This window comes from Mus caroli, chromosome 18 (genome assembly GCF_900094665.2).
Source record: "Mus caroli chromosome 18, CAROLI_EIJ_v1.1, whole genome shotgun sequence".
Taxonomy (NCBI): Eukaryota; Metazoa; Chordata; class Mammalia; order Rodentia; family Muridae; genus Mus; species Mus caroli.
In genome coordinates this window covers 21,667,365-21,677,841 of record NC_034587.1, presented here as the reverse complement: position 1 = coordinate 21,677,841, position 10,477 = coordinate 21,667,365, and the positions used below count along the sequence as shown (strand labels likewise).

The window sequence follows — 10,477 nt, the reverse complement described above, 5'->3', positions numbered from 1 at the left end:
GAAGGAAGGAAGGAAGGAAGGAAGGAAGGAAGGAAGGAAGGAAGGAAGGAAGGAAGGAAGGAAGGAAGGAAGGCAGGCAGGCAAACAAGAATTGGCCCCAAAGGGTTCACTGACGTCATTGGGCCTCATTTCTCACTGCAACTTCAGGGTCTGGACTCACCACCTTCCAGATCTTTTCTTCCTAGATGGGTACCAGGTCCCCCAGGGGCAAATAGTTATTCTTGTCTCCTGACCTCAGGGAAAGGGTCTAACCTGGCATTTAACCGCCACTGAAGCTCCAGAATACTTGATGTGTTCACCAGCAGATACTGAGCCTCGTTCACCAAGGACAGGGCAACAGCAGTACCGGGAGGCTGACCTGAAAAGGAAGCAAGGATAGAAGGGTTGCTTCCAGGAAATGCTGGTGAGGCTCAGCCTCAAGCCCTGTGGTTTCTACAGGCAGATGCCTTCCACAAGGGGAAAATGTACAAGAATGTTCTAAGCATGGCTCACATCTCTCCAACAACAGAAAGAAGAGGAAAAAACAAGGTCCTAGCATATCCTGCATCAAATAATCCAGAGAAGAAAATAAAACACTGGTATGAATTTATTCTGATGAATTTTGTTTCTGTAGCAAGGTCTTATTACATAGGCTGGCCTCTGGTTCCCAATCCTCCTGCCCCTACTTCCCCGGGTTATGGATGAGTGCCACCACACTCAGCCTCAGAGCCAATGCTTGGAAGCAAAACTGTAGGGCTAGAGCAAGCCCTGCCTGCCCTGGACAAGACTGGGAGGCTTGTGATGTATGCAGGCTTACATAGGGCTTCCATCAGTTATTTTCATGTATACATATGTGTGCGTGTGTGCATGTGTATTTGAATGAATTCATATGGGTATCTGCCTGCATCTCCATGAAGGCCACAAAAACTGGATCACTTAAGACTAGAGTGACTGACAGATGTAAGCCACGATGTGTGTGCTGGAAATTGAACTGGAGAGGACCAGTGCCTCTCACCACTGAGTCATCTCTACAGTCCCACAATGGCCTTCTAGATGTAACCAGAGAGAATGAGACAGGCAGACAGACAGACAGACAGACAGACAGACAGACAGGCAGACAGATAGGCAGGCAGACTTTGGCAATAAACAGAAGAGGATACTCCAGCAGCCAGTGGGTTTACAAATGGTACTTATGCAGAAGTAAACAGAAGATTCAAAGTTATTGAAAAGGAAAAAATACTGCTGAAAGAATCTGTGAGATTGTATTTTTATCTAAGATGTGATAAAGGGTTGGTTGGGTCAGAACTTGCAGAGCATCTTCAAGCAGAGACAGCAGTCTCCAGAGTGTGTGATCCCACTCTATCTATCCTCTTTGGTCAGCCTAAGGAGGGAGTTACCATTTTATCCTCTACAAAGGGCCTTCTTCCCTGTCACAGAGGAAAGGCCACAGGGCTCCCAGTGCTCATTGCCCTGAGGGCTGACCACCTCCAGCATAGCAAACAAAAGTCCCATTCAAACCCTGGAGCCAGGAATGGGGAAATAAAAGTCTCCACAGCCGGGGCAAAAGATCCTCCCACAGGTCAGGTGACACAGCCAGTCCTTCACTGGGCAGGGAACTGCAGGACCCAATTAAGCTGTCAAGTGACAGACATGAAAGGCAATTCATGTTAGACCCCTGTGATCTGGTCACAGGCCTCAGAAGATGTCTGAGTGACAGTATGTTAACCAAGATCCCTTTTCCCTGCTCCTCATTCATGAGATTTCCCAGAAGTGAGTGGTGCTGAGTACAACCAGGTCTGTCTGCAAGTGGCAGACTCTCAAGTGTGGGAAAGCCCAGCTAGGGTTCCAAGACTTGCCCTTTATGTTCAGTAGTTATTTTTCAAGCTATATTATAGATTTGTGTTGTTTGATTGACTAGACATTGTTAAAATCATAAGAACTTAATCCAGGAGAAATTTCCTAACCCAGATGATCTAACCAAACTTCATAGCCTTCTTATATGTTTCCATTTATATTCTTTTTAGTTCTATAGAGATGTGAGAGGATAACAAGAAAGAGAGTTCTATGCATAAAACAGGTCTGACAAGATTCTACTGAAGGAGGAATGAAAGGAAATTGAAAGAATTCAAATGCCTGGCATGGTGGCACAGTGTCATCTCAGCACCTGGGGGACAGAGGGACAGAAGTAGGCAAATCTCTGAGTTCAAGGCTAGCCTGATTTACAGAGATAGTTCTAGGACAGCCAGGGCTATAGAGAGAAACCCTGTCCTGACAAAAACAGAAACAAAAAAAACTACAAAAAAAAAAACAAAAAAAAAACAAATATATGGGCTGGGGAGGTGGCTCAATGGATAAAGTGGTTGCTGTGTGGGCATGAGAGCAGACACTCAGATTGTCAGGATCTACACAACACTAGATGCACTACTATGCATTTGTAATTCCTGTACACCTAAGGTGAGATGGAAGACAGAACCAGGAGAATCCCAAGGATTTAGGGACAATCTCTTGTGTACTTTATGGAAGCATCACCTGTCAATAAAAAATCTGATGGCCAAAAAGCTGATGTAGAATTAGAAGATGGGACATCTAGCAGAGAGAGAGGATCTCTGGGAAATAGTGAGGTGGAAAGATTCCCCACCTGGGCTCTGACGGCCTCTGAGTCATTATTCAAGAACTGGGGCTTGGGTGAAAAGGCCTGTGATGACACTAAGAGGTTGAGGTCCGTGTAGTTTAGTATATGCAGCAGTGAGCCAGAAATTCTGCCTCAAGCAAGGCACACATGTACACATGCACACACACCACATACACACACATATACCATACACACATATCATACATACACACATACATATATACACCATACACACATATCAGATATATACACGTGCACCATACACAAACCATACACATCACATCATACACATACACACACACACATCATACACACATTAAAAAGATATATACATACATATATGCTACATATATACACACAGATATCAGCTCACATAGTCACATGTATTTTAATGAAAACTCATGAAATTTACATTGCTATGGCATTAAGATGATTATCACAGCACTGAAATAGCTATGGACAAGTTGGAAAGAATCTGTACACATTTTAACTCACAATAACGTTCGATAAAATGTGCTGTCGGGCTGCAGAGATGTCTCAGCAGTTAAGAGCACTAGCAGTTCTTCCAGATGACCCAGGTTCAGTTCCCAGCACTCACACAATGGCTAACAGCTGTCTGTAATTCCAGTTCTAGAGGATCTGATTCTCACATCTGGACTCTAAGGGCACTGCATTCACGTGGTGCACAGATCTATATGCAAGCAAAACACCCATGCACACAAAATAAAAATAAAATATTCTGCAGATGCTATCTTTTGCAACTATTTGAACTCCTTCAAGACTTTAGATAAAAATGTAAAAATGCTCTGGGGAATAATGAAACTTAATTTTTTTCCCCTAAAATCTCCAACCACAGAACTGGTTTAAGGCCAGCTAGTCCTCGGGAGCTTTGTCCTGGGAAAGGCATCCTGGAAGCAATCATAAGCCCACCGCTCTCCCGCTCTGATCCCATTTGTACAACCACAGGCCTGGTCTCTTCTCTGTGCCCCCCACCACCACCATTGCTGCATCCGGGAGTGCCAGCTGTGGTTCCACGTCCCCACGTTTCTTACTATGATGCAGCTGTACCCCAGCCCTCAAGGCAGGTCACAAAACTCCCAGCTTAGAACCTTGCAGTGTGTCCTGCAGTCATGAGATGAAGTCAGGAGTCGTTGCCCTGTGAGTCCACTTTCTGGGCTGAGTGTGACATGCACAGTAACCTAACACTCTATCCCAATGAGGTACCTTTTCTAGGCGTCTTCCTGGCATTTCGCTGGAAGTGTGGACTTTGCTTGATTAAATGACATAGACGGCCAAAAAACTTTGACAGCCATCTTGAAACATTTTCGCCACAATCATAAGTATTTACCCTGGCCAAAAATAAATAAATAAATAAATAAATAAATAAATAAATTTATTTTTATGTAGCAACTCTTTGAACAATTATTCAGATATCAAGTGGGCAAATTAAAACAAGATAACATAAAATAAAATGTTGCCAAGTCCTCACTACCAGGCAGCCTGAAGCAGACAACTTAAGAGAGCTTCAGAGATCCCTCCAAAGTCCAAGTAAATCTGAGATGCAGGGCCCATGCGAGGCTTTCAGAGCTGAGCTAAAGCTTTACACAGCCCCCTGAAGACCTTCTGTGAATTAATTACTGACACTGGGAACACATAGATCAGACTTTGACACTTCTAGCATGATATTTTGCATTAATAAGGCCTTGAACCCAGAATCATGTCCTGTTTTGGTTGTTTGTTTTTTTTTTCAAGATTTATTTATTTATTTTATATATGAGTGCTCTCTCTGTATATACACATGCCTGCCAGAAAAGGGCATCAGATCCCATTACAGGTGATTGTGAGCCACAATGTGGTTGCTGGGAACTGAACTCAAGACCTCTGGAAGAGCAGGCAGAAAAGAACAGGCTGAGCCCTCTCTCCATCCCTCAGGCCCTGATTTCTCCAATGGGTCTGATGGAATGTTTTCTCTCACATTCAGATCACATGGGCTGATATGTTTCATTCACAAAAATTAATGCTGAGACTATGAGGTAATGATGTGTAGGTAAATCTGTTGATCTGGTGTTTTCAAAGTGTAGATTCTGTGGCTGGAGAAATAGCTCAGTTGTGAAGTTGTTCTTCTAGAGATCCTGAGCTCAGTTTTTAGAGTTGACATGGCAGCTCACCCCTGTCTGTAGCTCCAGCTCAGGGCGGGGCGATGGGGGGCAGGGCAGGGGCTGATGCCTCTTCTGACTTCTGAGGGCACCAGGAACACACAATGTGCACATACACACATGGAAGCTAAACACTTAGACACATGAAATAAAATAAAACTCGGAGATGCTCCAGAATCCCCTTAAATGTATAAGGTAAAGATTCAGGGTCACAACCTATGGGATCACAATATCTTAGGTTACAAAGTAGATATGGCTGAAAACTTTAACTTTCTTGGGGAAAATAGCTGGCTCCTTTCTGGAAAGACCTGGGACCGAGAAGCCAGTTTGTAGTGTTAGCCCCTGTGCTTTCAGAGGCCACACCAAGGTCACAGCCATCACCATGGACCCATGGCTCTGAGCAGAAGTGCCTCTGACCTCCAGTCATCTGGAAAGCATTATTAACACTGGGTCCATCTAAAATGCAGCCAAGTGATAATTACATACGACCAAGAAAATAGCTGCACATATTCTAAACAGGCAAGATCTCTCACTGGGCTAGGCCCTCACTGCCATGCGTGATGACCTGAGTCAGTTCCCAGAACCCACATGGTAGAGGAACAAAACCAATGTCTACAAGTTTTCCTCTGACCTTCACATGCCTGCTGTGGCACATGCACCTACATACACGCATGAAAAGAAATAAATAGTGAAAATAATTATACATATTCCTATGTAAATATATTTCTTTCTGTCAGAAGTTTTGCTTATAGCAATGTGGGAAAATGTTTACCCAAAATTCATTGTCCCAGTAAAAAAATGTACTGGAATGAATATTTAAATTGTTAAAACTATAAAAACTGGTACAAATACTACCAGCAAGAGGATGTAGCTCTGCTTAACATGTTAGCCCCCAAGATGGCAGACGTTCAATTGGGCATCAGCATTACATTACCATCCTTTTCTTCTTTCCTAGAGGGAAAGGCCTCAGAGGGTACCTTGCCTGTCTCTTGGGAGACACACAAGTCTCTAGTGAACTGTCTATAGTTACATTTTTTTTTAATTGAGAAAGAAGGTTGGTTGGTATTTACTTGGGAAGATTTTTCATCATTGGAAAATTTGCTATTGCATGTTTTAGGAATAGGTCATATTTAGGTCACAAGGGATACAAATGCTAAAACGTTACTGCTGAGAATGAGACAGGTGAGGGCAGGAAATAAGCCCTTGGGAGTCATAAGTAGTGAAGAGCAGGACAGGCACAGGGAATAGCAAATACAGATTTGAAAACGGGGCACGTTGATTAGTCATGAAGCCTGCATGGTTGGGGTAGAGTGTGCAGCAGACAGAGTAGAAGGAGTAAGATTATTGTATAGGGCAAAGCTCTCTCCTCCCTCTGGGCCACTGTGTCCAAGGAGCCAAGGGTGTTACCTGCTTCTGAGCCTCACCTGTCAGCACACACTCTGCTTTGACAAATCTGAGTCTGTTCTCCATCTTCCTCAAGAGGCACCTGTATGGGCTCCATCCCTGATGAACAGAAGGTAGAAGCAAACTGAGCACCACACAAGGCAGATGACTGTGCACGGGAATGTTCGCTGTTATGAAACACAGTCATTTTAATGACACTGGAATTTGATTGAATGAGGAAAGCGGATGACTCTAGAAGCGGATAGCAAAGAGACGGTCTTCCTCGTTATCAGCACCACAGCACGTGCTTCAAAGAGCTTCCTGGTGTGATATCTGTACTGAGCCATCACACCCACAGTCCCCAGGACCCTTTACAGATGTCTTTAATGGATTCCTCTGCTCTACGAGTCCACTTTTTGAAGTCATTGTTCTCAAAGCTACCTAAAGCCTTTCGAAACAGACAAGCAGGTGGTCATACTGCCCCAAACACATATGATTTCATCTGGTCTCAGAAGCTCAGCAGGGTCAGACCTGGTTGGCACTTGGATGGGGGAAATAGACAGGAAGGATGCTACTGTAAAGATACTGGCAGGGAGTGTATATTTCCAGAATCAGATTAGCCCTGCATCAGCAATCATTATTGCTTTTAAAAAGTTGCACTTGTGCAATTGGAAAGGGATTCCAATGTTCTTCAATTGTTATAATCACCATATACATGCAGGACTAACATACACATATAGTAGATTAAATAATAGCATATTAGTATCCTGGGTACATGAGCTTGAACAAAATATATACAAAAAAGGAAGCTATACTCCAACATCACTAGTGAAAAAAGACACAAAAATACTCAACATGATACTATCTAGTCAAACCTAGCAAAGCATTAAGACATATCATCACATACTATTTTTTTTTTCTCAAGGCAGAAGGATAATTCCGGACAGGATAGTCCACTAACAGATCACACACATTAACAGATGATGAGACCCAAGCATGTTTATGACAAGGGTCCCCCAAGTTCACCTGTCTAGAGAAGAGCTGGACCCCAAGACAGAGAGAGAGAACAACAGAACAGCACAAGAACAAAAGCACTGTGCCTTTAAGAAAAGGCAGAAGGTGAGCCGTTTCCAACAGGGCTTACTATTGTTGGCCCCATGCTGCAAAAGTGCCTTGATGGGACAGGGAAGTTGCAGCTATAAAAAGCTCTTCCATGGCAGAGCAGAAAAGCAGCCACAGCACTTGGGCTTTTCAGTCCATTGGTAGCTGCAGATCTACTGTCAGGCTAGTGTACATTATGACTTATGGAAGCCAAGGTGTATCTGGAGTGATACTCAGGACACTGGAAAACATGAGGCCTACACAAGAGAGACTTGCTTTTTAAATGTGTCATTCTTCTATCTAAAAATACAAAGTGAATAAATAAAATAAAAATCAGCAGAGCCGGGGCGGTGGTGGCGCACGCCTTTTATCCCAGCACTTGGGAGGCAGAGGCAGGTGGATTTCTGAGTTCGAGGCCAGCCTGGTCTACAAAGTGAGTTCCAGGACAGCCAGGACTACACNAAAAAAAAAAAATCAGCAGCAACAGAGATGCCCTTCGGTGAAACAATGGGCAAATGTACCTTACAACATTCACACTCAGACACACTTCTCAGTAACATGCAGCTACTTGTCATGTTACAGGCAGGACTTGGGTAGATCTCAAAAATGGTCATGCCGCGTGAAGGAAGCAGTCGCTGAGGTTCACATACTATAGATGCTCTTGATTCCACAGAGGCTGCAGAAAAAGAAACTACAACAGGGGTAGCACAGGCGCTTTGAGGTTTTGGACTTGAGCTGTAGGGTGTGATTATACAAATATGCACATGTATTAAAATTGTTACAGTAGAACAAAGGGTCAATACCAGCATTCTCTTTGGAATGTCAGAAATATTACCTACTGGTTTAAGGAAAACTCAACCATGGAACCAGAAAAAAACACAGGTAAAAGACAAAGTCATAAAGACATGGTTATAGGATGTCATGAAAGTTCAACCACAGTTGGGTAGAAACCAAGATATTCTACAAGTGGGGAGGGGAAAGACCCAGGAGAGCTGTAAAGAATATATAAGCTATATATGTAATATATAGTTATATATAACATATATAATATATGCTATATATTATTTCTTTATATAAATAATATATAAATATAACATATATATGTGAATACATAATATATTTTAATTGCAAGTATATTATATTTATATATTATACTTACTTTATATAATATAAATTATATTATAAATTGTATATTGCATATTATATATTAGATATTCGATGCTATATGTTATATGTTACATATTACATATTATATATGTGTGTGTGTGTGTGTGAAATGGTTATGACCATTACCATTGGGCAAACGAATAAAAGTCTGATGACTCGAGTTCAATCCTGAGAACACACATAAAAAGCTAGATATGGCAGCAGGCCTCTATTATCTCAGCACACTTGCAATGAGATGGGAGTCAGAGACAGGAGAATAGAAAGCTCAAGGTCCAGCTAGCCTGTAATACACAGCAAAACAGCAAAAATAGGAGAGCTTGTCTCAAAAACAAAGTGGAAAGAGAGAACTGACTCCCTAAAAGTCGTTCTGTGATGTCCACACTCACACACATACAGTGATTTGTATAAGGAAAAATACAGGAAAGAGAGGGAAGCTTAAGACATTATGCCAAATGTTTGGATTTTATTTTTCTGGTTTTTCGAGACATGGTTTCTCTGTGTAGCCCTGGCTGTCCTGGAGCTCTCACTCTGTAGACCAGGCGGGCCTTGAATGCAGAAATCCACTTGCCTCTGCCTCCCAAGTACTGGGATTAAAGGCAAGCACCACCACTGCCCAGCAAGTCAAATGTTAAATATTGTCTAAACTGATGGCATAGATGTGTGTTATATTGATTTCTGCCTCTTTGCTGATGAATACTATAGCCATTTAGATGAATTAAAATGTAATAAGTTTTGAAATTCAGTTCTGGTTTCTGCTGGGCACATTTTGAGGATTCAGTGGTCACATATGACCAGAGGCTGCCAACTGTACATTGTAGATGCTCAACACCCTCATCACTTAGAAAGTCACTGGACAGAGCTTTCCCTTGTGTGTTCAAGAGGATAGAACAAAGCATAAAACACAAAGCATGATGGGTAGGGAGAATGAAAGTACAGAGAACCCTAAGATCCCAGGCTCTTATCCCGTTTCTCCTGACAAATTCCTCCAAATAAAAAGAAAACGACCTTTGTGGTCTTTCCTGGACATGGTTTCATTTACTTGAAGATAATGCTAACATTTGGTCATCAGGTTTTTGTTTTGTTGTTTAGTCTGAGAATGGAAGCTGCCCCAGTGGTCTCTCTGTGGAAATGAACCATTTCACACCTTCTGCTTTGATGACCATGATCCTCTGCTGCAGGTCAATGAAGGGCTGGATCAGGCAGAGCCTTGGCTCCTGCTTCTGACTCATGCAAATGCCATTGTGATTCACAACCATCCAGCTCCGGTCATACAGCAGCCCTTGGCTCCCCACAGGCCACTTGGTCACCTAAACAAAAGCAGAGAGGATTTAGGTAAGGGCTCCTCAAAATTATTTATATCATTACATCAAAGACTTTCATATCATTATACAAATGCAGATCATAAATTCAATGCACCCTCTCAAAGGATGAGAGGAGGAAGACACACAACAGAGAGAGCTTTGCAAAGGAAGTGTGGAGATTCAAGACCTTCCCTTTAGTCTCCAGATACAGTGTTCACCCTTCTCCACTGATAAGGAAAGGTATGTGTATACAAACATTCAGAATTCAGGAGTCTACAGTAGCAATGCTCTGTCTTACCCCAAAGTTAGCATCCCTCCCCATAGGGGCCACAGACCCTTCCACTTCAGTGGATGCTGGTCCAGGAGTATCCTTACACTATACAGATGTGACCATACCAAAATGGTCACTGAATTGGCCTACTTCAAATGTAAGTTTGCTTGCTGTCCTAGTTTCAATTGGTATGACAAATACACTGACCAAGAGCAGTTTGGGGGATGAAAAGGTTCTCTTCTAGGTTGAAGAGAAAGAAGGCTAGAGAGGAAAGGGGGAGTAGACCCCTTTAGACTACTTCCTTCTGATTAGGAACATCAGGTTTCTTGGTCCAAGCCCAATCAGGATATCTCCAACCAGCAATCCAGCAACCCAGCAACCCAGCAACCCAGCAACCCAGCAACCCAGCAACCCAGCAACCCAGCAACCCAGCAACCCAGCAACCCAGCAACCCAACAACCCAGCAACCCAGCAACCCAGCAACCCA

General features: G+C 42.9%; 1 protein-coding gene across 1 annotated transcript in view; it reads right to left on the bottom strand.

Annotated features, from left to right (window-relative positions):
• Mocos (molybdenum cofactor sulfurase) overlaps positions 1-10,477 on the bottom strand; it is a 48,310-nt gene that overhangs the window by 10,637 nt on the left and 27,196 nt on the right. The window contains exons 9-12 of the mRNA XM_021150722.2: positions 9,563-9,725; positions 6,192-6,270; positions 3,836-3,960; positions 253-358 (exon numbers count right to left, since the gene is read on the bottom strand). Coding sequence (XP_021006381.1) covers positions 253-358; positions 3,836-3,960; positions 6,192-6,270; positions 9,563-9,725 — 473 coding nt within the window. The remainder of the gene's footprint in view (positions 1-252; positions 359-3,835; positions 3,961-6,191; positions 6,271-9,562; positions 9,726-10,477) is intronic.